Source organism: Phyllobates terribilis, unplaced genomic scaffold (assembly GCF_046119375.1).
Source record: "Phyllobates terribilis strain yellow unplaced genomic scaffold, ASM4611937v1 Scaffold_7__3_contigs__length_470593459, whole genome shotgun sequence".
NCBI classification, from domain to species: domain Eukaryota; kingdom Metazoa; phylum Chordata; class Amphibia; order Anura; family Dendrobatidae; genus Phyllobates; species Phyllobates terribilis.
Genome location: NW_027362767.1, coordinates 94,136,164 through 94,164,045, shown reverse-complemented (window position 1 = coordinate 94,164,045; position 27,882 = coordinate 94,136,164). Strand labels below are relative to the sequence as shown.

Genomic DNA, 27,882 nt, shown 5'->3' with positions numbered 1-27,882 from the left:
TCCAAAATTAATTGTTATGCAGTGAATAGGGTATATATAATGTATTAATTGATGGGGCGTCTGACCTCTGGGAAACCAGCAATCCTGAGAATGGGGTTCTGCAGAGCTGTATCTGAACAGAGTGAAGGTCAAGCATGCGCAACTCTCTCCTAATTCATTAATTCGGGGACTGCCAGAGATAGTGGAGAGCTGAACTCTTTGTCCAGCAGTCCCATAGACAGTGAAAGGAGGGAGGGGAGCTGTGCACGCTCAACCCCCGTTCTATTCAGAAGGGCCAATCAGTGTGGATAGGGAATAACTATCAATCTTGGGAAAAAAATTAAGTAAAACATTTGAATGAATGTGGTTAATGATGTAGTTACTTCTAATAAGTTAGTGACATTGGAATAGTAAAATGACTGAATTCTTAATGCAATTCTCATTCACTTAGCTAACTGTTGTGCCACTACAGATAAGCAACCTCCAACCAATGTGGTTCTATAATATCCTGCAAGCAGACATTGAGCAATTTATAATCTTTCTGATTTGGGTAAATGTCTACATATCAAAACCAACATTAGTGCTGATGAACATGAGCCGGGTTACTTATCTAAGCAGTAAGAGGAATTTTGATAGCATCCTAGGTGACTACCTTTGACCTTGAAGTATTTTACTTGTGTAATAGATATTCTAGCTATTACTTCACAGTTGTTGAGTGTAAAGGATAGAGTAGGAGTTTGTGAGAGACACATGGGGGATGAAGACAAATAAATTCTGTTTCCAACAGATAAGATATTCTGTTTTGAGACACCAAAGATGACAAGTTGGACACATGATGTCACACACTGACACATTGAAAGGTCAGTGGAAGATCAATGATTATTTAGTTATCTGTAACCACCTAAAAATTCAAGTCCAACTACAAGTAACTGCAATATTCCTCACACCTACAAAGATCCAGAAGCCTTAAAGGAGTTATCCAGGGCTGTTTAATTTCTTTACTAATGGCCTAAGAACTAACAGTCAGGTAGGTGTTATGTTACACGCATACCTCTAGGTTCAGATAGGGCGAGACGGGTTTCAGGAATTCTTTGTAATCCTGGGGGAACCGTTACTCAGGGCGACAATAGGCTGCAGCTTCTCTCAGGCACATGATAGATTCAATTGCTGACCAGACACATCTGACAAGAGTCCTTATAAACAGTTGAACAGTGGAGTTTAATCAAGTACGGTCAGTACCATTTAACTCTTTGAAGCAACAGGCTTCACCACAGTACAGTCTATTAAAGCAGGCACATTATTACAGTCTCTTCAGTAACATAATTCAGCACAGATTAGATCTCTTTGCAGCACACTTCTATGCATACACAACCACAGGTTTTTCCTTCACAAGGACTCAGTAGTGCACAGCATTTGTTATCCTGCATAGAGATGGGGGGGGGAGAATTTGATGAGAAAGATGATCCCTTGACATGATTCCTTCCAGTCCTTACCTTTCTGCCCAATAATACTCTGCACTATTAGTTCAGGGAGTCTATTTGACCCGTGATTAGCTTCCCTCCTGACCTGAATTCTGTTCACTTGCCTTCTGTGAGATACAGATCACACACCACCTTTCTCTTAGGCTCCAGCCATACTAATAAACAAATTCCCCACAATCCCCCTCGGGCTCTGCTAAACACTCCCTGTCTCCTGTGACTGTGTTAACCCCTCTAGTTGCTGGATGCTTCTGAAGCACAACACTTCCTGTCTCTTGTGACTGTGTTAACTCTTATAGTTGCTGGATGCTTTTGAAGCAACAGCACTACTTCTGCATGTCACAGTTACCTACCTGCCTGTTGTGCCTGGTGCCTACCTTTGCTGGCACAGAGTGGTCACAGACTGTTGCTGCAACTGATTCAGCAGCAAAGCAGCAGCTTCTCTTCCTTTCGGCTCTGTTGACAGGGTGTGACTGCTAACGTCATGCTGATTGACAGTTGGCTCCCCACTGCCTCATGTGGTGAGCCGCCTGTCAATCAAGATGATGTCGGCAGTCACACCCCATCAACACCACATCTCCGAAGAAGAGCTGCTCTGTTGACTTGGAGCAGCTGAATTGCCGATGACCACTGTGAGCCAGCGCAAGATACAACAGGTAGGTAGTTGCCTCTTTTAACAACTACCTGCTAGTTAGTTTTTAGGCCCATGGTAAAAAATAAATAAAATAGTCTTGGACAACCCCCTTAAACATGCAGCATCCTCACACTGGGCAAAGACTAAAGCCTTGCACTATATATATGTATCCTACTGAATTAAAAAATTAGACAACTTTTTTCTTTTTTTTTTTTTTAATTTGTTTTTTTTTTAATGACGCTTGCTGTGCTGCTACTTTTAATATAGATCCAACATCATACAGTTTCAGGCTGTTGTAAACTTTCCTCATTTTACTTCTCTTTCTCTTACAGTAGCCTACTTTTAGTGATACCAGCAGGGAGCTTAAGGAGGTAGTATAGAGCAGATCAATGTGAAAAGAACCCAAATCTTCAGGGAGGGCAGATCACACAGGCTGTATACAGCATCACAGTTTTGTCAGGAGACTATGCAGTGAAAAGGGGAAAATTATACAGGCTGTGTATCTGTAGAAAGAAGATGGTTCCCACATCAAATCTGGTATTACTCGGCACCAGTGTCGAGGGAGAGGATACATGAGAGTGAGTGAAGGCACAGCTTTACTATTGGGAAGGACACAGTCTCTTAAAGTGAATCTGTTAGCAGGTTTTTGTTATGTAATCTGCCAGCAGCATGTGGTAGGGACAGATAATTCCAGCGATGTATCACTTAGTTTACTCGGTGCGGCAGTTGTGATAGAATCACAGTTTACTCTGCTGCAGATTTAGCAGCACTCGGATGCTGAGCTCTGTATAACCCCGTCCACACCACTGATTGGCAGCTTTCTGTGTACAATGTATATTGATAGAAAGCTGGTAATCAGTGCTGGGGACAGGGTTGGACCAGGAGGCACCAGACCAGTTCTCCTGTAATGATAATCTCCTGCTGATAAAACACTGGTTGTATTGAAACAGCAAAAGACAGCCCAGCAAGTGACACATCCCTGTAAGTTGGTTATTTCCCCTACACCATACTGCTCTCAGATTATATAACAAAAACCTCTTGACATATTCCCTTTAAGAAACATATAAAACTAGGGCTCGTTGCTAACTGAAAATCAAGGTGTTTAAAAATGCGAGGAAATTTAGATCACAGACTGAAACTCACAGCAACTTTTTTTAACTTCTAGTAACCGCTGAAAAAAAAAGATCACATATATATAGCCAGGAGAGGGAAAAGATTCGGCACTCAACTAAAACGTCTTGAGACATTCCTACATGCGCAAAGAAACATACTTAGTGATATAGCAAAGCGATGACCATTTTGCTCTACATGAACCTTTACGGTCTTCTTTGGCCCTATAGACACTGAATGAAGCCACGGGACACATGTTTAACTGCTGTTTCTTTCAAACACCTTCTTATTGAGTCTCCTGTTTGACCTCATTCCCATCTGTCCAGTTTTTTTTTTCCCTCTGGCTTGACATGAAACTGATGCCGGAACAGATGTCCTACTTTGCTGTGGGTTCATTCACATTTATGGTACTGGATGCCGGATGATGTTTTGATATCAATAGTCATCAGTTGAGGCACGAAAGGTTGATATAGATGGCCCAGATATATAGAAAGCCAGCCCTTTAGTGATCATGGGGGGCCTAGTGACAGAGCCCCCAGCAATCAGCCACTTATCACCTTTCCTTTGAATAAATGAGAAATGTCCATTGTGGAACAGTTTTTTTTTTTTTTTACTTTTTATACAAAACATTTTGTCTTATGGCACCCACTGCAATGTATTCTTATGGAAATTTTCATTCAAAGGGGTTGTCTCATCTGAAATGGTTAAACTTTGCAATTGCCTTATTAATAATCTCCATTCTCAAGAGCAGAGGGATTTTTTATTTTATAGTTTAACTCTCATTGCCTAGATTACAAACCTCCTTCAGTCTTTAAGAGGTATCTGGTTTCCTAGGAAGGAAATACAGCGCTTGCAAACATTTTGCTATATATCTTACTAGCGCTGATCTGATGTTACCCGGATTGCTAGATCCAATCTGCTTCGGTGCCCCTGCAGTGTTCCCTCACAGCAAGAAGAAAGCCAAGGGGCTGGGGAGTAGTGAGTGCACTCCTGAAAATAGAAGATAAGAACACCTCTTTAGTAGTGTTTAATCAATGTGAATCATATATAGTAATATGTATAGTATTCAGATTGCTGTTTTGCTAGTCAAAGGTTTTGCCTGCTATTGTACGCTTAAATTATATTATTGTAGTAACCATGAAAGTTAAGAAAAAATATTGGTGTAACCATCAATTTAGGGGTCAAATGGCTGTTAACTGAATTTCATTATTAGTGCATTGATGGGCACTCCGACCCTGATTTATCGAGACGGCAAACTGAATTTCATTATTAGTGCATTGATGGGCACTCCGACCCTGATTTATCGAGACCGGCATTTTTCATGTCGGTCTTGATGAGGGGGCAGGGTGGAGTGCAAGGGGCCTAGTTGATTAAGAGGTACAAACCTCTTAATGAATTAGGCGAGGTGCAGAAGTGGCACGTGCCTCTGCGTGTGCCTCACCGCCAATCTTACTGCAGTCCTTGACTAGAGTAAGATTTGTGTGTAAGTAACGCCACCACTCGTCGTGAATTTGATAAGCGTGGTGACCAGGTCAGTTCTGCCAGCTTTGTCAGAGCTGGGCAAAAATAGCATGAAAACACAAAAAGTATCAAAATTATTATGCAGTCTCGCAAAAATGTTGCGACTCTTCAAAACTTTTTATGCCAAAAATGTTGGCGGATGAATCAGGGCCTGTGTGCGCAAAGTAATGGGACTTATGTCTTAGGCAAAATGCAGCCTCATTCTTTCTAAGATATCAGAGTTAAAATGTTATTTCCAGACACAGGGGGAAAAATATTAAGTAAACTCAAACTGCACAAATTGCACTGTGATCCGACGGCACAAGTAGTGCATTGTTTTGTAACATAAGAAAAATTCTTTTTGTAGGTGTACTCTTGTCATGACTCTTAATAATCTAGTTTTTGTATTTTATCTCAACAGTATGTTCCTCCTGACCTTTGCATATGTAATTTTGTGCTGGAGCAGTCCCTTTCTGTCAGGGCCCTTCAAGAAATGCTGGCAAACACAACAGCAAATGGCCAAGAAGGGGTAAGTCTTCTATGTCAAATTACAAACCTCCTAATTAATCCACTGACCAAACCTCCTGAAACTTCAATTTAGTTTTTTTTTACATTAGCTCTACAAGGTGTCTGTCTTAGGATATGTTTGCATGTGGCAGAAAAAATCTGTATGGATTCTGCTGTGAATTGTGTTGCAGATTAGATGTTGATTTCATCCTAGATAGATTTATGTAGATGTGGTCATAAAAAAATGTAGAAAAACAGACAAAATTTTTCTATTTTTCTTTACATGTTCCCATGATATAAAAAAATAAATAAATAAATATACAAATGACATACAAACTAAGCTTCATGTATCATGAGAAAAAAGAAACAAAAACTATTTGACTATTCGAGCTAAAAATTTTTTTTAAAACCATTAAAAGTGCATGTACGATAAAACCCGAAAAATTTGGTCAGGAACGAGGTAAAATTAACCAATTGAGAACTGGTTAATATATCCTAATATGTAAAACCATAGAATTCAGGACGGGATCCTTAGTTTTTCTAATGACTGGATTTATGAATGTTCTGCGCTTTAGAACAATGTTTCTCATCATATAAAATCTTCCAAATCCTGAATGCAACAGGTAAAGCAAAGCTTATTTTTTGTTGTCATTGCTGATTTCACTTTTTTTAAAAAATTAACAGTCTAAGTCTAATCTTTTTTCATTTTTTTTATCATAATTTACATCATTGGGATATGCACTGGGGCAGAAAATAAGCTTGAGACTTGTAATATCAATGCTATGTTAGCAAAAGAATAGTTTTTTGCATGCTTAGGAACCTCCATCCTCCATAGGATGTCTCCTGACCGCGCTCATCCTCTCTGCCCTGTAATACCGCCACTCCATCACTGATTGACACTGATGATGTTTTTTACTTTATCCACACAAGCCAGCAAAGCCTCACGCTTGTGCATCCACGGGCTCGCTGCGCATCCACAGGCTTTTTGCGCATCCGCAGGCTCTCTGCGCAACCGCAGGCTCTCTGCGCATCCACAGGCTCTTGTTATGATCTGCAACAAGTACAAAGGAAAGATAGGGGAAAGCTATCCCTACAGTAAGATGAAGCTGAATCCCTACGATGTAGCGGGCTGCCTGTTCCTAGCGAACAGACCCGCCTTTGTCCTCGGCTAGTCTGAACGCAGACCTATAGCATAAGGGGAGGGGTCCCTAAAAGAACTAAGGACTGGGACAAAAATGGGACACCTCCTAAACAGAGAAGTTGTTGCAGAACACAAAAAGACAAACTGACAAAAAGGTACTAGAGGTCCCAGAAGGACCAAGCGAACGGACAGAGAAAGGCACAGAAGCACCTGGCTAGAGAAACAGTCAAACACTGAAGTCCAGCACAGCCAAAAGGGTGGAGCTGGAATATAAAGGCAGATGGTCACTTGACCGCAAAAGACAAGATGGAAAAAACAAACAGGAGGGTTCTAACAGTACCCCCTCTTTTATGAGGATCCTCCAGGCCTATCCGGAAACCTCTTGTGGAACGCTTTAACAAGCCTAGGAGCAGAGACATCATCCGTCCTTACCCAGGAGTTGTCTTCGAGACCAAAACCCTTCCAGGAGTCAAGATATTGTAATCTCCCTCTATGCCATCTAGAATTTAAGATACGAGAAATTTCATATTCGCCGTCTTCCACCACAGGAGGAACTGTGACAGTGGTATCCCTATCTGACACATCAGCCTTTTTTAACAAGGAAACATGAAACACAGGATCAATCTTCCAGGAAGTAGGGACATCCAACCTAACAGCAGACGGGTTAACAACCTGAAGCACTTTAAATGGACCCACAAACTTAGGACCCAGTATTTGAGGGAATCCTCAAACGCAGGTTCTTTGAGGACAACCAAACCATGTCACCCACAGTAAACAAAACCTCCTTACGTTTCCTGTCAAAATACTTCTTGGACTTCTTGTTAGGTTGCAACGTACATTAGTCCAAACTCTCTCCAAATCACCAGAAAAATTCTCCTCCTCCAGCACTGCCGACCCCAATTTGGAGAACGAACCAAAAGACGGATGTCTCCCAGTACAACAAAAAAAAGGAGAACACCCAGCAGAGGAGGATGTATGATTGTTAAGAGCAAATTCCGCGAGAGGCAGAAACGCAGACCACACATCTTGATTGTCCGCCACAAAACAACGCAAAAACTGTTCTACATCCTGGTTCTTTCTTTCAGTCTGTCCATTAGACTCAGGATGATACCCAGACGAAAATGACAAATGGACTCCCAACCTGTCACAAAAAGCACGCCAAAAGCGAGCCACAAACTGAGGTCCTCTATCAGAAACAATATCCGTGGGAACGCCATGAAGCTTGACAATCTCCTTAACAAACGCCTTAGCGAGTGTCTTGGCGCAGGGCAACTCAATGAATGAAACCAAATGACACATCTTACTAAAACGGTCCACGACCACCCAGATGTCAGTAAAACCCTCAGACACAGGAAGATCAGTAATAAAATCCAATGTGAGATGCGTTCCAGGTGCACTAGGAACCTCCAGAGGGCAAAGCAACCCCGCAGCAGGAGTATGTGAAGCCTTTGACCTAGCACACACAGTACATTGACGCACCCACTTGATGACTTCTTTCTGCCATCCAGACCACCAAAAACTATGACTGATAAGTCTCTTAGTCTCAGAAATTCCTGGATGACCTGCCAACCAAGACTCATGACACTCCACAAACAAATCTCTCCTAAAGGTTCTATGCACGAACAACCTCCCATGGGGAGTGTTAGATGGAGCATCATCTTGAGCTTTCAGAATCCCATCCTCCAAAATGGAGTCCAATGCCGCCACCACAACTCCTTTCTGTAAAATGCTCTCCTCCTCCTCGGCACCGACCGTAGGAGAGAAGCTGCGAGATAAAGCATCGGCTTTAACATTTTTAGTACCAGGGATATAGGTAGCAGAAAAAAGAAACCGAGATAAAAAAAGTGCTTACCTAGCTTGACGGGCATTCAAGCGCTTGGCAGCATCCAGATAGATAAAATTCTTATGATCTGTGAAAACCTGAATAGGAAATCTAGCGCCTTCCAAAAAATGACGCCAATGTTCAAACGCGAGTTTAATAGCCAGCAAATCCCGATTTCCAACATCATAATTCAGTTTGGTTTCTGAAATTTTTTTCAAAAAGAAGGCACAAGGATGTACTCCATCCCTGTTCTCCTGACACAAAACTGCTCCGACCCCCACCGATGAAGCATCGACCTCGACCAAAAAAGGCTTGGTCTCATCAGGTTGCATAAGGATAGGGGCAGAACTGAACCTCTCTTTGAGATGCTTAAATGCTTCAATGGCCTCAGTGGTTCACTGGACCGTATTCGCACCTTTCCTGGTGATATCAGTTAGAGGTTTAACAATTACAGAAAAATTCTTAATGAATTTCCTGTAATAATTGGCAAAACCTAAAAATCTCTTTATAGATTTCAAACCAATAGGCCTAGGCCATTCCTGCACAGCCTGAACCTTCACAGGGTCCATCTCAAAGCCCTCACTGAAGACAATGTAGCCCAAAAAACTAATTTTCTGCACAGCGAACTCACATTTCTCCAGCTTAGCAAAGAGTGAATTATCACTCAATAACTGCAAAACTTCACGTACACTCTGCCAATGGGACTCTAGATCTGGTGAATAAATCAAAATGTCATCCAAATACACAACCACATTCTTACCAATCAAAGGTCTCAGGATGTCATTAATAAGGTTCTGAAAAAATGCAGGTGCATTGGTAAGACCAAAAGGCATCACCAGATTCTCAAAATGACCTACTGGAGTGTTAAAAGCAGTTTTCCATTCATCACCCTCCATCACTCGTAACAAATTGTATGCCCCCCGGAGATCAATTTTAGAGAACCACTTGGCCCCCACCAACTGGTTAAACAAGTCAGGAATTAACAGCAATGGGTAGGAATTGCTTACGGTAATCTTACTAATTTCACGAAAATCCAGACTTGGACGTAAATCCCCGTCCTTTTTTTTAACAAAGAAAAATCCAACTGCCACAGGCGACTTAGAAGGTCTAATGTGACCATCAGCCAGGCTAGTCTGTATGTACTCCTCCAAGGCCTTTCTTTCAGGGATAGTCAGATTAAACAAGCAACTCTTGGGAAGAGTAGCTCCCGGAACAAACTCAATGGTACAATCATAATCCCTATGAGGAGGTAAACTTGCGACTCCTCCTCCGAAAAAAACTCCAAAAATCTTGAATAGGTACCAGTAATTCCCCTTTTTCCACAGCCACAATGCGACCATTACTACATTTATCATAGAACTTCGGACTCCAAGACTTAATCACATTAGTAGACCAGTCCAGCAAAGGACTGTGCAGTTTTAACCAAGGCAATCCTAGAACTACCGGAGAGGGTAAATTATCTAATACAACCAAGTCCAAAATTTCTTGGTGAACTCCATTGATAGTGAGGGGAAATGCAGCAACCTTGTGAGTAATACATTTCAAGGGAGTGTTGTCAATTGCAATCACAGAAATAGGTGATGACAAAGGTTTTGATTTCAAGTTAAGTTTTTCCAAAAACCCTTTATCAATCACATTAAGTGTTGAACCGCAATCCACAAATACCTGAAATGCAATCAAATCTCCCTGCAAAGTAGTACTCCCAGAAAGAAATACCCCTGCAGAGCGTAAACAAGCAATACGGGCGTACCTGACCTTTTTTTTTTCTTTACTTAAACGAAGCTCACAATACTTAATCAAATGGTCAGCTTTACCACAATAAAGGCACAATCCCTCAGCTAACCTCCGGTCTCTTTCCTGAGAGCGGAGTGACATCGCCCCAACCTCCATCGTTCGAGCAGATTTTCTGGGGACTAGGACCTGACATTACAGGAGTCTTAACCTCATTCAGCCTGAACCTCAGCATCCTGTACACACAAACAGCTAATTGCATGGCATCCTTCAGAGTCTAAGGTGCAGGGAATACAATTAGCAGATCCTTAAACCTTTCGCTCAGACCAGCAAGAAATAAAGATTTTAGAGCAGGATCATTCCATAAGACCTCTGAAGCCCATCTTCTGAAGTGTGTGCAATAATTTTCAACATCACCTGACCCCTGATTCAAACGCCTGAGTTCTGCCTCAGCAGATGAAATTCTATCAGGATCGTCATATAATAGACCCATAGCAGAAAAAAATTCTTCTACAGACCTTAAGCATGGATCATTAGGTTGGAGAGAAAAGGCCCACCCCTGTGGTTCCTTTTCATCAAAAGTGACATAAAACCAATGCGCTGGGATTCATTCCCAGAGGACCTTGGTCTCAAACGAAAATATAACAAACAAGCATTTTTAAAGGTAAAAAAATCTTGATGTTTACCATAAAAAACATCAGGCAGTCCTACCTTGGGTTCCACAAAATGCGCTCCAGAACAGCCACTCACGTGTTGCTGTAGCTTGGCCACCTCCAGAGATAATCCCTGCAAGCGTTGAGCCAAATCCTGGACGGAAACCATACTGATCCCCGAATTTCTTTCCTTTTCGTTTTTTTGGGCTAGACTTACTGTTATGGTCTGCAACAAGTACTAAGGAAAGATAGGGGAAAGCTGTCCCTACAGTAAGACTAAGCTGAATCCCTACGATGTAGCGGGCTGCCTGTTCCTAGCGAACAGACCCGCCTTTGTCCTCGGCTAGTCTGAACGAAGACCTACGGTGCTGGCCAAAAGTATTGGCACCTCTGCAATTCTGTCAGATAATACTCAGTTTCTTCCTGAAAATGATTGCAATCACAAATTCTTTGGTATTATTATCTTCATTTAATTTGCTTGCAAGGAAAAGACACAAAAGAGAATGAAGCAAAAATCAAATCATTGATCATTTCACGCAAAACTCCAAAAATGGGCCAGACAAAAGTATTGGCACCCTCAGCCTAATACTTGATTGCACAACCTTTAGCCAAAATAACTGCGAACAACCGCTTCCGGTAACCATCAATGAGTTTCTTACAATGCTCTGCTGGAATTGTAGACCATTCTTCTTTGGCAAACTGCTCCAGGTCCCTGATATTTGAAGGGTGCCTTCCCCAAACTGCCATTTTGAGATCTCTCCACAGGTGTTCTATGGGATTCAGGTCTGGACTCATTGCTGGCCACCTTAGAAGTCTCCAGTGCTTTCTCTCAAACCATTTTATAGTGCTTTTGGAAGTGTGTTTTGGGTCATTGTCCTGCTGGAAGACCCATGACCTCTGAGGGAGACCCAGCTTTCTCACACTGGGCCCTACATTATGCTGCAAAATTTGTTGGTAGTCTTCAGACTTCATAATGCCATGCACATGCTCAAGCAGTCCAGTGCCAGAGTCAGCAAAGCATCCCCAAAACATCAGGGAACCTCCACCATGTTTGACTGTAGGGACCGTGTTCTTTTCTTTGAATGCCTCTTTTTTTTCCTGTACACTCTATGTTGACGCTTTTCCCCAAAAAGCTCTACTTTTGTCTCATCTGACCAGAGAACATTCTTCCAAAACATTTTAGGCTTTCTCAGGTAAGTTTTGGCAAACTCCAGCCTGACTTTTTTATGTCTTGGGGTAAGAAGTGGGGTCTTCCTGGGTATCCTACCATACAGTCCCTTTTCATTCAGATGCCGATGGATAGTACGGGTTGACACTGTTGTACTCTCGGACTGCAGGGCAGCTTGAACTTGTTTGGATGTTAGTTGAGGTTCTTTATCCACCATCCGCACAATCTTGCGTTGAAATCTCTCGTCAATTTTTCTTTTCCGTTCACATCTAGGGAGGTTAGCCACAGTGCCATGGGCTTTAAACTTCTTGATGACACTGCGCACGGAAGACACAGGAACATTCAGGTCTTTGGAGATGGACTTGTAGCCTTGAGATTGCTCATGCTTCCTCACAATTTGGTTTCTCAAGTCCTCAGACAGTTCTTTGGTCTTCTTTCTTTTCTCCATGCTCAATGTGGTACACACAAGGACACAGGACAGAGGTTGAGTCAACTTTAATCCATGTTAACTGGCTGCAAGTGTGATTTAGTTATTGCCAACACCTGTTAGGTGCCACGGGTAAGTTACAGGTGCTGGTAATTACACGAATTAGAGAAGCATCACATGATTTTTCAAACAGTGCCAATACTTTTGTCCACCCCCTTTTTTAGGTTTGGTGTGGAATTATATCCAGTTTGGCTTTAGGACAATTCTTTTTGTGTTTTTTCATTGAAGACAAATTAAATGAAGAGAATAATACCAAAGAATTTGTGATTGCAATCATTTTCAGGAAGAAACTGAGTATTATCTGAAAGAATTGCAGGGGTGCCAATACTTTTGGCCAGCACTGTATAGCATAAGGGGAGGGGTCCCTAAAAGAACTAAGGACTGGGACAAAAATGTAAAGGTACTAGAGGTCCCAGAAGGACCAAGCGAACTGACAGAGAAAGGCACAGAAGCACCTGGCTAGAGAAACAGTCAAACACTGAAGTCCAGCACAGCCAAAAGGGCGGAGCTGGAATATAAAGGCAGATAGTCACGTGACCGCAAAACACAAGATGGAAAAAAAACAAACAGGAGAGTTATAACAGCTCTGCGCATCCACAGGCTCTCTGTGCATCCACAGGCTCTCTGCATAAGTGAGGCTTCGCCAACAAGTGGTGGGGCAGCAAAGGCAGAGAGGAGGCTGAGCATGATCTGGAGACCCTCAGCACTCATTTGAATACTGAACAGGACAACTTGCAAGCTTTTTTACAACAATATGTTTAAAGGTTCACAGCATGGCAGCAATGTCCTTTATAGAAAAAAAAACTCACTTGAAATTTCCAAAATGAAAGACAGTTCCTAAAATACATTCCACAGCATGAAATTAATGGAAGTAGAATAGACGGGTATCAATCATGATTTCAAGAAAAACTCACAGAGCTTCACATATATTTAGAGCATCTGGTGGAATATGTGCCAGACTTCCAGTGGACCATAGATTGATAGAATTGTAGCAGTGTTTGATTTTCTTCGATATTTTCATGGTGCCACAGCTAGATCTCTTACAGGACAGCTAACCTTGTGAACAGTTTAATTACGTGTTCTCTGTCACAAGGTGTTACATTTTTTGATGAGAAGATATAATTATCTAATCTAGAATCTTGTATTTAACACTGCGGTTATTAAGGGACACACCAAAAATAATTTAATTCAACCAATTTTTATTTGTGTTTTTTATTGTCCAGAAAAAAAAGCAATTAAATAGTTTTACTAGTAAATAGTGTTTAATAAAATGAATGAGATATATCTCTATGTTGTGTTCCTCTCTTATCATGATGCTACAAAGGAGTCATGGAGGAATGCTGAAAAAACAAACAAAAGATCATTCTGCTGAGGAAAAAAGGGAAAAAATTGAGATAAAAAGATTAGAATCTAAACCATTGATATTTAGCCACCTACCATCTTGCGATCAGTCGTATATTGGGTCATATGTGGAAATTATCCATCAATGGGTCACATTTAAATTGTAGAAATGGTCCAAATCAGACATTTATATCATTTCTATCAACTGGGTAGAGCATGGTTAGTTTACTCACAATGTCAAAATTTTAAGTAAATCAAAATCCTGACATTCTTTTTTTATAGAACATTTTATTTCAATCTGATAGCACATTTATGGGATATCACTATGTGATGTGTGGGGATTCCAGAGCATAAGGAGGCAAAAGTGCTGATTTTAAAGCTCGGTCTCCTTCATTGTTTTTCCCTTCCATGCTGCGCTCCTAGCCCACCGCTGTGCCAGCAACTTCAGCATGCCGTTATCAAAAGTGAAATAAGTACTCAGCATAGCTGAGGGTCTAGAGATCTAACCCAACTAATCAGCTGCAATAGTAAAGGGATTATCTCAGTTGAGATAACCCTCTTTTCCTCTGCCATATAACGCCATGTCATGGTTTATAGGATTTTTCCACAGACCACTGCTCTATTATGGCCCAGTGATATTGGGACCACAGAAACCGAATATACAGTTCAATTAGTAGATAATGCTGAACCCACCCATTTAGATCCTTAGATGCCACAGTTGGGGCACCCAGAACTAAAAAAAGCCCCCAGATCTATCATGGATAGATAACTACTATACCACCAGAAAAACACCAAACAAAGAGGAATGGTATCAAGATTGAAAGTCAGTTTAGCTCTGACATACAATAATGCTTTGCAATACTAAGTATTTCAAATCATTATTTAAGCGATCAACTGATCACAACATTAACAATGGCAAATTTCATATTTTCCTATGAAAAAAATAACAGTTAATGAATTCTATAAACCCCAAAACGATGTCTATATAACCTCCAACTAGCTCCAAGGAAAATCCAAACAAGTTATGTGGAATGTGGCAAAAAATGGCTTTTTATCTATAAAACGTTTATTATGTAAATAATAAACTAGACCGATTTGTTATCACTGCAGATCTAATGACCATAGAATGAAATTACCATGTCAAGTATTCCACATTGTAAACAGCATGAAAAAAAACAAAAGCAGAATTGTTTTTTTTAGATTTCCTCACAGGAAATACAAATATTATTCAATAAATTATAGGTACTCCAAAATGTCTGTTATAAAAAAAAAAACATTGACCCTGGTCTGTAATAGTCTGCGCCAGTAAAAAGTAACTGTTGATTTAAATTTTATTTTAGTAAATCAAAAATATGCATGAAGATTAGCAACTTTATGATATCAGAGAACGTGAGTTGGCTTTGTACATATACTGAATATTTCAGTTTGCAACGACTAATACCAAAAGAAAAAAAAAACAACCAATAGAGTAATTTTGCATAACATTGGATTTTGAATCTGCATTACCTTATGTTTTTAGCAGTGCAACATTATATTTCTAGTGACTTTGAAAATATGAAAACTTAATTTTATGCCAGTACAGTACTTTGTAGGGAGAATATTGGTCTGAAGTTGTTGTTCATTTTGTCTGCTAGGTCCCTGAATTATAATAAAGGGGTGAACCCTTTAACAGACCTGTAGGTGCCTGTACACCTGCACATCAGCCCCCAAAATTCCTGTTTTGTGAGTAACTCCTAAAATAATTAGCTGAATGGGTGACCAAATATCATATAGCTTATACTTTCTACAGGAGCCAGAACAAACTCAACAGGTGGCTTGTTTTTCTTAAAGTGTAACACAACGTTTAGGTGACTTTCAGAATAAGTTGTCTTATATGTACACGAGGAATAACACTATTTTTAGCTATTATATAACTTTTATTCTGCATTATTTACCACTTCCTGCTTCATAGCCTCCACTTTCCAGTTTCTTACCTCTATCATCTCCATAGACTTCTATAAGCAGCAGCAGCTGTAATTTGATCCTTAACTATAAACCGCACTGACAACAGATATGAGCAGTTTTTGAGAGTGAATGATTAGTGGTGACTGATAAATGGGGAAGAGGTATTTTTCCCAAACAAGATGTAATACCAAGTCTCTTATTTTCATTAGCACCATTCTAAAAAATAAAGTTACTCTTTAATTTTAAAGGCATGTCTGCTAATGGTCGACTTCCTTTAATAAGTTTAGCTTGACAGTTCGCTTGTGCACATATGAGATGGTTGAGTATGGAAGACATTGGTCTACTGTTTATAACTTGGTCAAATTAGTATATAATTTTAACCACTTCTCTACATCTGCTAGCTCCAATCACTGCTGTTTAACCACTTAAAGTTAACCAGGGCGATTTTTTTTTTACTATCAGCCTGAAAACCAACAGGCAAGTAGTTGCTAACTATCTGCCTGTTCTACCCTGCGCCAACTCAAAGCGGCCACCAAACGCTCCTGCTGGCGATTAATTTGCTCCATATCAATAGTGCAGCTGTTCTTCTTCTGGACTGCTCTGTTGACAGGACGTGACTGCCAGCGTCAGGGTGATTAACAACCGGCTTCCTGCAGTTAGGCAGCGAGGAGCCTACAGATAATCAGCATGACATCAGCAGTCACGCCCCATCAACAGAGCAGAGCAGAAGAGAAATCGCTACTCTGTCAACGTGACATCAACGGAAGCCGCTGAATCACTGGCAGGAGTGGTCTGTGACTTGCTTTGTGCCAGCGGAGATCGACGCTGGGAACAACAGGAAGGTAGCTAGAAACTACCTACGTGCCTGTTAGTTCTTAGGCCCATAGTAAAAGAAAAATTAAATAGTCCAGGATAACCCCTTTAAATGCCACTATCAATCTAGTAAGAAAGCCTGCTAGAAGAGCAGAGGTTGATAGAGAAGCTAGGAGAAGAAAACTCCTATGTAAATTCCCATGATTTTGTAGAATTATATTATTCGGACTGTGGAAGAGAAAAAATTTAAGACAAATATTTTAAAAAATATGTTGAAAATTGTAGATTTATGGGCAGTTAAAATGAAAATGTGGCACAAATTATTTGTACATGAGCATCATTCTGTCCTCTATCTTGCATAAAGTATTTTTTAGTAATCAAATAAAAGTACCCAATGAAATAATAGGCTATTTTAAGTATAGCACTGTATGTTTGCTATTGCACATTGCATGCTAAGATAATATGTAATGTATGATGTGGAGAAAATAACGTTCTGAGTTCCAGAATTCATTTGATATGCCTAGTTGAGGAGCAGATTCATTTTACATACAGTTTTTTTTCACCAGCTGTCCAAGCTGGATCTCAGAAGCTGTTATCAAATTTTCATTTTTAATGATCCTTTCAAGAGGAGCCAAACCAAGAAAATGGGAATTTTCTGGAAGTTTCCCATAGATTTATGCTCGTGCTGACAGAATGTGGAGAGGATACAGTATCTGGCTTGAAACTTCCTGTGTTATTTTACCAGTTCCTCCTACTCACGTATTTGTAGAAATGTATCTGATGACAGCATAAGCAATGTTTGGCCATTCACACATAGATGGATTCATTTATTTTATGTGTTTTGGTTTACTTGTTTTGTTTTGACTAAAAAGTTTCTTTCTTTGCTTTGTTTTTCCTTAAAGTAAATGTTTCCAGAGTGTTGAGAAAGCTGAAGCTTTCCAATGAGAGCCAAACCTATTCCAAAAAATAAATCTCAAGTGAAACCAAGAAGTACTTTAAATATTGCCAATATGTTGTAATTTTTGGTCCAGATATAAGCTGACAATACATATTAGATAAAACGCTGCCAAATCTGCTGATTTGGGTGAGCTTGAATGACTAAGATGTTCACATGAGCATCTTTTCGGTCTAAGTTGTGTCCTTTTGGGAAGTAGACCACACACGGAGCATTGTTGTTCATTGTTTTAGTTGACATTACATTTTTTCTACATGGGCTGTCCGAATGGGAAAAAATCGCTTCATGCGCTTATACGATTCATTTTGCAGATGTAGCTCGCCTATATATTTAGATGGGTGAGCAAAAAAATAGGATGCTGTACAAAGACCATTCATATGACATCTATTTTTAAAAGATCCATTACAATGTATTAACATGAGAAACTGTATATGGCCTTGTATAATTTTTCAGTTATTGATGTATAAAAACGGATGGCAAACAGATGTCATGGATGTCAAATATGGACATACAAATAACATATGTATGAATATATATGGAAGAGGAAATCGTCCATTTTTTGATGATGAAAGGCTGATGATTTTTCATATGCTTGTGTGATCTTAGCATTAAAGACATAAGAGCCTTTCCGACTCTCCTCCATCATTTATCATCAGGAAGAATCGAACATGTTGTATTTTAGATGCCTATTCTCCTTCTCCAATGAAATAATCCTGCATGCTTAACTGAAAGAAGTTGTCCACTACTTTTTCACTGATGCCTTCAGTGTTTGATCGGCCGGGGACCCACACCTGGCACCCCCGCCGATCAGCTGTTATGAGTGCCCGCGGCGGCGGCCGTCGGCTGGAGGTACTTATTTGCGGTGCTTGGCCGTCCATCTGTAGTGGCCGCCGCGGGGTACTGCACATTCTCCTCCTATTCAATTAAGTGGGATGTGCAGTACCCCGCGGCAGCCACTACAGATGGATGGACCCCGGGCCCCCTGCCGATCAAACATTGATGCCCTATCCATATGATAGGGCATCAGTGAAAAAGTAGTGGACAGCTTCTTTAAATGTTCATGGTAATGGTGAATGTCATGGCGTTTTTCCAGCAGCTATCTAATCTGTATGATCTTAACGGGATGACGTTTTTGGCTTACCATATTAGAATGTTTTTTATTTTTTAACTGTAAAGTTACCATAAGCAATCTTCAGCCTGTCTATAGATTAGATGAGAGTTGTAATTTTGCAAAAGCTGTGAAGCCGCAGGGTTGAGATCATTGACCTTCAGTGATTTTCAGTGTAGTTTTTGAATGAATGGAAGACAGCTTTATCAGATGTGTTTATTCTAAGTACCGTAACTACGTTTTTTAATAAATATAATTTAAAACGTAGCACTCTGGATAAATTATGGCGAACTCAGGTGAGATTTAATCACTTATATGTATTGGTGATTAAAGCTCACTTGATTTCATCACAATCTGTTTGGAGTGCTGTTATTTTTTGCATTTATATAAAGGATTGTTTGATCTCACTCTATGTGACTGCAGACTGTCACCCCATTTTTGGCGTGATTCCTCTGTACTCACCGTTCAGGTGGATGGTCGCATGACCGCATGTATGCGATTTGCATTCTAGTGTTTCTGTGCCAAATACATTCAACCGGCACCTCTCAGAAGAAGAGAATTGAGAGAAGTGCAGGAGTCTCATCTGTATATGTTCTCAGGCTTGCAAATCACAAAAATGCAGTCATATAATTCCCCACTCACAGGGGTAATACAGTGGAATCATGTCTGTATTTGCACCACACACTATGTGACTGCAAACTGCTGAAACATTCTACAAAGAAATAAGAACCGGGGCGCAATAGTGCTGTTACCCAGGCAAACAAAATTATTAAATGAGAATGTGCTTACCTTGCGGGGTTGTGACATGCACAACTCATGTATTAAGCGTGAGAGAGGGCTGCTGGAGACACCAAACCTTGGTGGTTAGCAATGTAAAAAAATTATGAAAGGTGTCAGTAATTCCGCGCTCCTCCGTTAAATTAGATTATACAGAATCCAGTCCTTTTGTGATAGATTTATTCCTTTGACAAGCTAAAAACAGACGTGTTTCGTGGACGTCCCGTCCACTTCTTCAAGTGTATAGTGTAAGGTAGCGCTATTCATCACGCTGGGGGGTACTCGCTTCACCAGATCAATTAAAGCACACATGCAACGTTTTCCGGTAATATGAAGACCAGCAGTTTATTACACATCATAAACCGCTCATAACATAGTCCATCTCAGTGGCTCGCAGGAATGTTACACATGTATCCTAGAGCCTTTTCAGTGGCAGCTATGCCCGCTTGGCTTCACATACAGACTTCAGCAAGGTACAGCAACAGTATTCACTTAAAGCGCCGATTTACCTTTGCCGGCTCTCAGCTGCTTCTATCAGCTCGGTTTTGCCACAGCTGTGGCTTTAAGGCTTCCCAGACGTTGTCTCCAGGCCATGTGCCTTCCAAGGCTACTGGTATTGTGAAGCCCAGCTGTGCTTGGTATCACAGATCCTAGAAGGGTGTATTGAAGGATTCCTCCACAAGAGGCCCCCATAACCATTCACACATCTCCACCTTCCACCTCAGACCACCAGAGGGAGCCCGTTAGGGATAGATAAATAGGGAAGGTGGAGCCAGGCAGCTCAGTTCCTCTGAAGAGTTCAGTAAGTACAAACCTGAATGCAGAGTCGAGCTCAGTTAGAGTCTAGTTCAGTCTGGTTTAGCAGTGAGTCCAGTACAGCCTGAGAGGAGTTACCTCAGAGGACAAAAGCCTGTTCCAGCTCCTGCAATTGCTAGCCTGCAGTGGAGCTTATCCAGATCAAGACTCTGTGTAGCTCAGAGAGGTGAGCTTGAGGTGTGCCGGCGCCATAAGATCGGTGAAGTGCGGCAAGCTACCGTTAGTGTGAGTAGCCTATTGAGGGTCCGAGTAGGCCGAAGGCGAGTAGAGAGAGTTAGTTCATAGGGGGCAGAGGAGCTTAACTAGCTCACCCCGAAGAAGCAGTTACCGGACACCGGGTCCGAAGCTTACCGGGATCTCCATGACCCAGTAAGATAAACCGGAATCCCTGGAGAACTACAAGTCCCAGGATCGCTAAAGTGCTGATACGTACCAGAGCCAGGAGACACATAGGCCCCGTAAGTCGGGAGCGTGCACTCCAAGAGAAGGCCCTACCACAAGGTCAGCCAGCGCAGGACAGAGACAAAGTTAGGCCTAGCTCCAGGGAGGTCAGAAACTTACTACGCAGAGTCAAGAAGCAGGAGGCCCAAAACCCGCTCATTGGGGAGGATCCGGACATACACCCTTCACCCTACAGTGCTCTGGGGAGTGCCTGAATTTCCATCAGTAAAAGGTACTGAAGTGACTATCGGGTCTGACCCTGTTCTTGCTCTGACCCGGGGCGGGGTCTCTTCGTCCTGCTTTCCCCGTTCATACACTGCCCTGAGGCCTAGCTCCACCTGTGGGGAGCTATACCATCCAGCTGCCTTACCACCAGCCTCAGTGGACTGCGCAGCGCTGGTGACCATCACCAGAAGCCACAGGTGGCGTCACGAACTCTTTAATAAAACTTAACATCTATCAACCCCTTTTAAAGGAGCTGCCCAGGGTACGGGCCCGGGAGCTGACCACCGCGACATCCCTAAAGGCCAGGCTAAAGGCCCGGGTACCGAGTCATCCCCATCTCCCCTTGGGCTAGTCAGTATCCCAGACACAGGGATCCAGCCTCTGCCTTCCAGGCTAATGGAGTCCCAGACACAGGGACCAGGCCTCTTGCCTTCCAAGGCTACTGGTATCCCAGACACAGGGATCCAGCCTCTGCCTTCCAGGCTAATGGAGTCTCAGACACAGGGACCTGGCCCCTTGCCTTCCAAGGCTACTGGTATCCCAGACACAGGGATCCAGCCTCTGCCTTCCAGGCTAATGGTGTCCCAGACACAGGGACCAGGCTTCTTGCCTCACCAGGCCTCTCTCTCTGTTTCAAAAACCAACAGGATTTATATATCCTTCTGTCCACACAGGACCTGTGATGATGTCACAGTCATGTGATCAGTCACTTGAGGGGGAGGTAAATGGTCAGCCAGAAAACACCCCCTGGACATTTTAGCAATGCAGCAAGTTGCTGCATTACATATCCACCCCCCCTGTTCAAACTTGTGGGGTTGAACACATAATATACACAATCGCATTATAACCCACGGTTCACACAGAGACCATGTACTTGACAAATGCGCTGCTCAGCCCCTGGAACATTAGTCATCAACATTAGCCCATTCCTTAGGGGCCTACCATCTGTAATTGTCACTAGCTTCGTAAACCTTGTCAGACCTCCCCCGCTCCCAGCGGTCAGTCGTAACCTTGTCAGACCTCCCCCGCTCCCAGCGGTCAATACAGCAGTGTAACTTACTTGCCCTTGTATCTAAGGTCAGGTCTGACTTCGTGCTGTCCCTTACTCTATTGGGTCGTTTGTATGGGCCTCTCAGACCTGAGTTACTGGAGGTCTCACTACCTCTAAACCCACGCCCACTATCCTCAGGACATCTAGAAAGGTCTCTAACTTCTACTATAGCCGTCCTATTATTTGAAGGGCCCTTTCTCTGTCTGGTCTCACAATTTATAGACGGCTGCCATCTTCTGCTACTCAGACGATGCTGTCTTTCCATTCGCAGTCTGGCGAGATTCAACTGTTCTACCTCTCGCAGGTAGGTCACTCGGTACTCCATCAGCATGCGTATATATGCAAGATTTTCTTCCGTTCCGACAGCGGAAAATTGACACCATGCCGTCTTCATCTGGTATCCAGTCCTGACGATCACGTGGACTGCTTACTTTTATCACACCAGACTTCTTTACCATCATTTGCATGGTTAGGCCATTTCTCCCAATGAGCTTTCTTACCAAAGCATGAGGCACCCGGATGACTTCTTCCCCCAGACTTTGAGCTTTTCTCATAAGCTCCAGTTGTCTAATGGCTTGTTCCATCTTCAACCGGACAAACCGCTTCGTGCGAACACATCGCCAGTGCATGTCACTTAGGATAGCCACCCTTTTCACTATGACTTCGATTGTGGACAGGACCATCAGCTGTTTAGCTTCTGAGGTCGAGTACACCTTACAGGCTCCCACGGCCTTCTTAAACTCTTCATGCACTGACTCTTTGGTGCATTCTTCTCTCAAATCTTCAGGTACATCTATGAGACACTTGTACCGAGACGTTTCTGTCTCACCAGTGGTCTCCAAATGATCATCTGGCTCAGGTTTCAGGGACAACTGACTTTCAGCTTCTTCACCCTGTATGCTTCCCCTAAGCTGACTCACAGCTATGAATTCAAGAATTCTCGTCTTGCCCACTTCCATTTCATACTTATCTTCTTTTAACACTCTCTCAGCTCTCCTCAGGTCCCTTCTTTTTTGACTCCGCCCCCTTTTTAACAACCACACCGGTAGGGGGTACTTTATAAAAAAAAACAGCAATAGTCTTAGGACCCAGTTCACAACATCTCTTACCACCTCCCCGGGCACTCTGGAACAATACCGGTGCCCCAGGAGAACTCACAGAATGGTCCGCTGCCGCCATTCTATACTTTGCCAACAGCTCCTGCCATTCCTGCACCATGTCCTGTTGTCGTTTCTTAAATACCTGCTGCTGCGATTTTAACAGGCACTTTAATCGCTCAGCAGCTTCAGTCTCATTTGCTGCTCCCTTCACAGCCAATCACGGTATGCTGTACACACTAGACACTTCACACCGCTCTCCCCAGAAAATTTTTGTGGCCCCACCAAGCCAAGTTTGAGTGCGACGACAATTTTCGTAACCCCGCCGAGTTACAGCCAGATGCTTTAATATTCGTGACCCCCGCCAAGACACAGCAAGATGCTTGCATCCACATTCGTTGTCCTGTGCCGTTACCCCTACCAACCAGGTTGCAGTTGCCGCATTCTCCACCAATTGTAAGGTAGCGCTATTCATCACGCTGGGGGGTACTCTCTTCACCGGATCAATTAAAGCACACATGCAACGTTTTCCGGTAATATGAAGACCAGCAGTTTATTACACATCATAAACCGCTCATAACATAGTCCATCTCAGTGGCTCGCAGGAATGTTACACATGTATCCTAGAGCCTTTTCAGTGGCAGCTATGCCCGCTTGGCTTCACATACAGACTTCAGCAAGGTACAGCAACAGTATTCACTTAAAGCGCCGATTTACCTTTGCCGGCTCTCAGCTGCTTCTATCAGCTCGGTTCTGCCACAGCTGTGGCTTTAAGGCTTCCCAGATGTAGTCTCCAGGCCATGTGCCTTCCAAGGCTACTGGTATCCCAGACACAGGGATCCAGCCTCTGCCTTCCAGGCTAGTGGAGTCCGAGACACAGGGACCAGGCCTCTTGCCTTCCAAGGCTACTGGTATCCCAAACATAGGGATCCAGCCTCTGCCTTCCAGGCTAATGGTGTCCCAGACACAGGGACCAGGCTTCTTGCCTCACCAGGCCTCTCTCTCTGTTTCAAAAACCACCAGGATTTATGTATCCTTCTGTCCACACAGGACCTGTGATGATGTCACAGTCATGTGATCAGTCACCTGAGGGGGAGGTAAATGGTCAGCCAGAACACACTCCCTGGACATTTTAGCAATGCAGCAAGCCGCTGCATTACAGTAGCTATACACTTGAAGTGGACGGGACGTCCACAAAAAGTGTCTGTTTTTAGCTTGTCAAAGGAATAAATCTATCACAAAAGGACTGGATCCTGTATAATCTAATTTAACCGAGGAGCGCGGAATTACTGACACCTTTCATCATTCTTCTAAACTGCTGAAACATGACAGAGTGATTGACTGAAGACTTATGAGACCGAACAACCCCTTTTAATAGAGAATATAGAGTTGGTATCCTGTGGCTTGCACTCCACACTCAGTTTGTATGGTGCTATTTTTTTATATATATTTTATTTAGTTATTTTTACTAAAAAAAAGTGACTAACTTTACGTTTTGCATTTTTTGAATTATTTTTTTTAATCTGAAGAATTGTGAGTATTTTATGATTGAATACTTTGGACCATGTTGACACCAAATAACAATTTTGAACTATACAATGAAGGCCTGTTCTTAGCAGCCATATGTATGTAATTCAGTAAAACCTGAAAATTTAATTTTCCTAGAATGTGGTATCCAAAAACTTTAGTTTAGGGGGCTGTGTATTCAGAACTCATAGTAGTCACTACTTTACCCATATCTACTACACAACCCAAATTTAAAAAAAAAAGTTGGGATGCTATGTACAATGTAAAGAAACCAACAATGCAGTGTTGTAAATCTCTTACAGCCATATTTTATTCACAGTAGAACATGGAAGTTTCTGAAATTGCTCCACAATTTTTTAGACGCAGTTGTTCACAGATTGGTGAACCTCTGACTATCTTTGCTTCTGAGAGCCTCTGCCTCTCTAACATGCTCTTGTTATACACAGTCATTTGACTTAGTTGTTTTTCATGAGTTCCACTTCCTTTTACAGCCTTTTGTTAACCCAGTCCAACTTTTTTTTGTGATGTGTTGCTGTTGTTGTAAATGAATTATTTTTGGAAAAATGTCTTTCATCTTTTGATCTGTGTTTTATGTTCTGTTGTAAATAAAATATGGCTTTAAGAGACTTCCAACGCATTGCATTCTTGTTTTTTTTTTTTACATTTTACACAGCGTCCCAACTTTTTAGAAATTGGGGTTGTAAATGTCGATGTGGGTTTTTGGCGTGATACTTAAGTAAAGTGAACAAAATGAAAGCAATGTCATTATCCCAACATGCTAGCTATGTGTCTAGTATCTTTAATGATTTATTATTGTTTTCTCTTTATGTATATTTGTATATCTTGGTAAAATATTTTGATTCTTGTTTTTTAAACTAGGTTCTAAAACCATTAATCTTAAACCTTCATCTTCTCTCTACACACTTGCTGAGAAATTGTTCATCACTTACCATAAAATTTACAATCCCTTTTTTTTCCTCAGCAGCATGGCACAGAAACTTGACTTGTTTTCCTATTTTTATTGTGTGAATTATAAAGACTTCTTAAAAACTTATTAGAGTTTTAATTACTCTGCATTGGGTCTGTACTTTCATCTGACCAGTGTTTTCTATGAACAGTAAAATGCATTGCAATTGCGCATATGTGTGATGCCTTTATTCAACAGATTTCCATTTTTCTTTGTAAATATAGTATAATCATGCTGTAATTGAAAGTTATTCACCTTGTGATATTTTGTTTTTCAATTTATTCTCATTACTTTCAGTGAGTTGGAACATTATTGTCATGCTCTGATCTGTTTTGATTTATATTCAAATGATACAGTGTATTAATAAATATATCTGTGCACCTAGCTGGAAATCTGCCTGGATTATGTCTGACTTGAGACATGATCCAGGCAAGTTTTCAGTTTCTTGAGTTTCCTTTCACTGGCTGTAGGTACAGATATTGTAAATGGTTAGGACCCCATTTAAAATTAAAAAAAAATCACTTATCATTTAAATTGTTTTCAATTATGCCATGATCCTGGATTTTCTGCAGAGTGATTACTGGGTAATGTGGTTAATGATTGTCCGCTACAGTGTTGGTGGCAGGGAGGACATGGCATCACCAATGTGGGAATAATGCAGAGTTTAAAGGGAACTTGTCACCTTAGAAAATGCTATATACCCGCTGATATAGTCAATCTGCAGGTACATAGCGTTCCAAGGCTGCCCAGCTGAATGCTTACTGAAATTGTGCCTACCAGGAGAAAATGAATTTACATCCTCCTGGGAGCTGCCAGTTTTTAATCATAGGGTCGGGCACAGGGGCAGTCATTGCTCACTATACTGTGAGTGATAGCTGTAAACACGCCCCGGCATATACTGTGAGTGATTGCTGTGAGCATGCTCCAGCTATTTGATTGACATCCAATTCTGCAGAACTGTGCTGAGTGAACTGCTTACAGCCGCCACTCACAGTATAGTGACTGTAGCTGCTCTGTGCACATTCCTATGGAAGCCATTGGCTCCTGAGAGGAAATAATTTCATTTTCTACTGGTAGCCACATTTCACAGGTTCCTTTTAGATTGCGGGTATGGTACATTTATTTGCACAGTATCCATTATCTTTAGGGATAGGAACATTCCATGGATTTGTTGGAAGATTTATAGAATGAAAAAGGAGAAAATACAGCAAATGTGGATGGAATTTCTGATATAACAATAAATTACATTGTTTCTTTTATTTCCAACCTGCTTTAGAAAAGTGACAACTGTAATCTGATTTGTCATAATGGGTCAATGATCATTTGTTAACGTAAAGTTTCATTGTAATGTATTCATGAATAATGTGACAGTAAATTTCCAAAATATTGTTATTATTGGAATTGTTTCTTTTCAACATTAGAATACTTCTAATAATGCAGATTCAGGGCTGCAGAAACTTTCAAATTCTCTGTGATTACAGCAGAATGTCAGTATCTCGTGTGCACAGTCCAATCTAATACTAGAGGCTTTCTCAAAAGCAATGTGTAATCTGACAGCTCTGCATGACGACTTCAGTGGGTTTCTGAAATTCTCTGCTACTTTTAAGATACCTGTATGGGATGCAGAGTTACCAGTTGCACCTTGTAATGGGTGATTGAAAGGGGGGAGGGGCATCCCTTTTAACAATAGGAAGACTTTTGTATAATACGTAACTCCAGATCAGTGAAGGACACTGTTATAGGCTTTTCATCGTGGGCCAGGAACCTTAAAGCACACTTGTCATTTTACCCAAAGTGGGGTAAACATCTTAGACCAGTTTCACATATCCGCGTTTCAGACCAGAATACGCTGTCCGGCCGCCTTTCTCCTGGTCCAATCTTGACATCTTCATAGGCATTTATGAGACTGTCAGGTTTGGGTTAAGGCAAGGATACACAACATTTTTTGGTCCAAGGGCCACATTGTCATACTGAATCAATCCCAAGAGCCACAAAAAAATTGAAAGGGGTACTTGCATGGATACAACACCAGAACCATCATCAGTATCTTAATACATCACCAGAAAAAAAGTTTTCAATAATTGAGGAGGATTTGGAGAGTTTCTGGTCCAAAAAAATAAGTATGAACATACGCCACTTTAAACTGAGTTTTTGCAGCAGAAACTCGCCAAATCCGCCTCATGATCTCAAATCTCTAAGTTTTGAGGATTTTTAAAATTTAAAATAGCTATTCTAGATTGCTACATGCTACATGTGTACAAGATCAGAACCGCTGTCCCACATGTATGCGGTGCCAGAACCACCATCAGTACATGAATGCAATACCAGAACCACTGTCAGTACATGAATGCAGAGCCAGGACTACTGTCAGTACATGAATGCAGAGCCAGGACTACTGTCAGTACATGGATGCAGTGCCAGAACCACCATCAGTTCATGTACACTGCTCAAAAAAATAAAGGGAACACTTAAACAACAGAATATAACTCCAAGTACATCAAACTTCTGTGAAATCAAACTGTCCACTTAGGAAGCAACACTGATTGACAATCAATTTCACATGCTGTTGTGCAAATGGAATAGACAATAGATGGAAATTATTGGCAATTA

The 27,882-nt window shown here is 41.6% G+C and overlaps 1 protein-coding gene across 10 annotated transcripts in view; it reads left to right on the top strand.

Moving 5' to 3' along the window:
* Positions 1 to 27,882, top strand: part of RYR3 (ryanodine receptor 3) — a 786,940-nt gene that overhangs the window by 242,413 nt on the left and 516,645 nt on the right. For all 10 annotated transcript variants that reach the window (XM_073638993.1, XM_073639000.1, XM_073639001.1 and 7 more), the window contains exon 3: positions 5,123 to 5,230. In XM_073638993.1, coding sequence (XP_073495094.1) covers positions 5,123 to 5,230 — 108 coding nt within the window. The remainder of the gene's footprint in view (positions 1 to 5,122; positions 5,231 to 27,882) is intronic.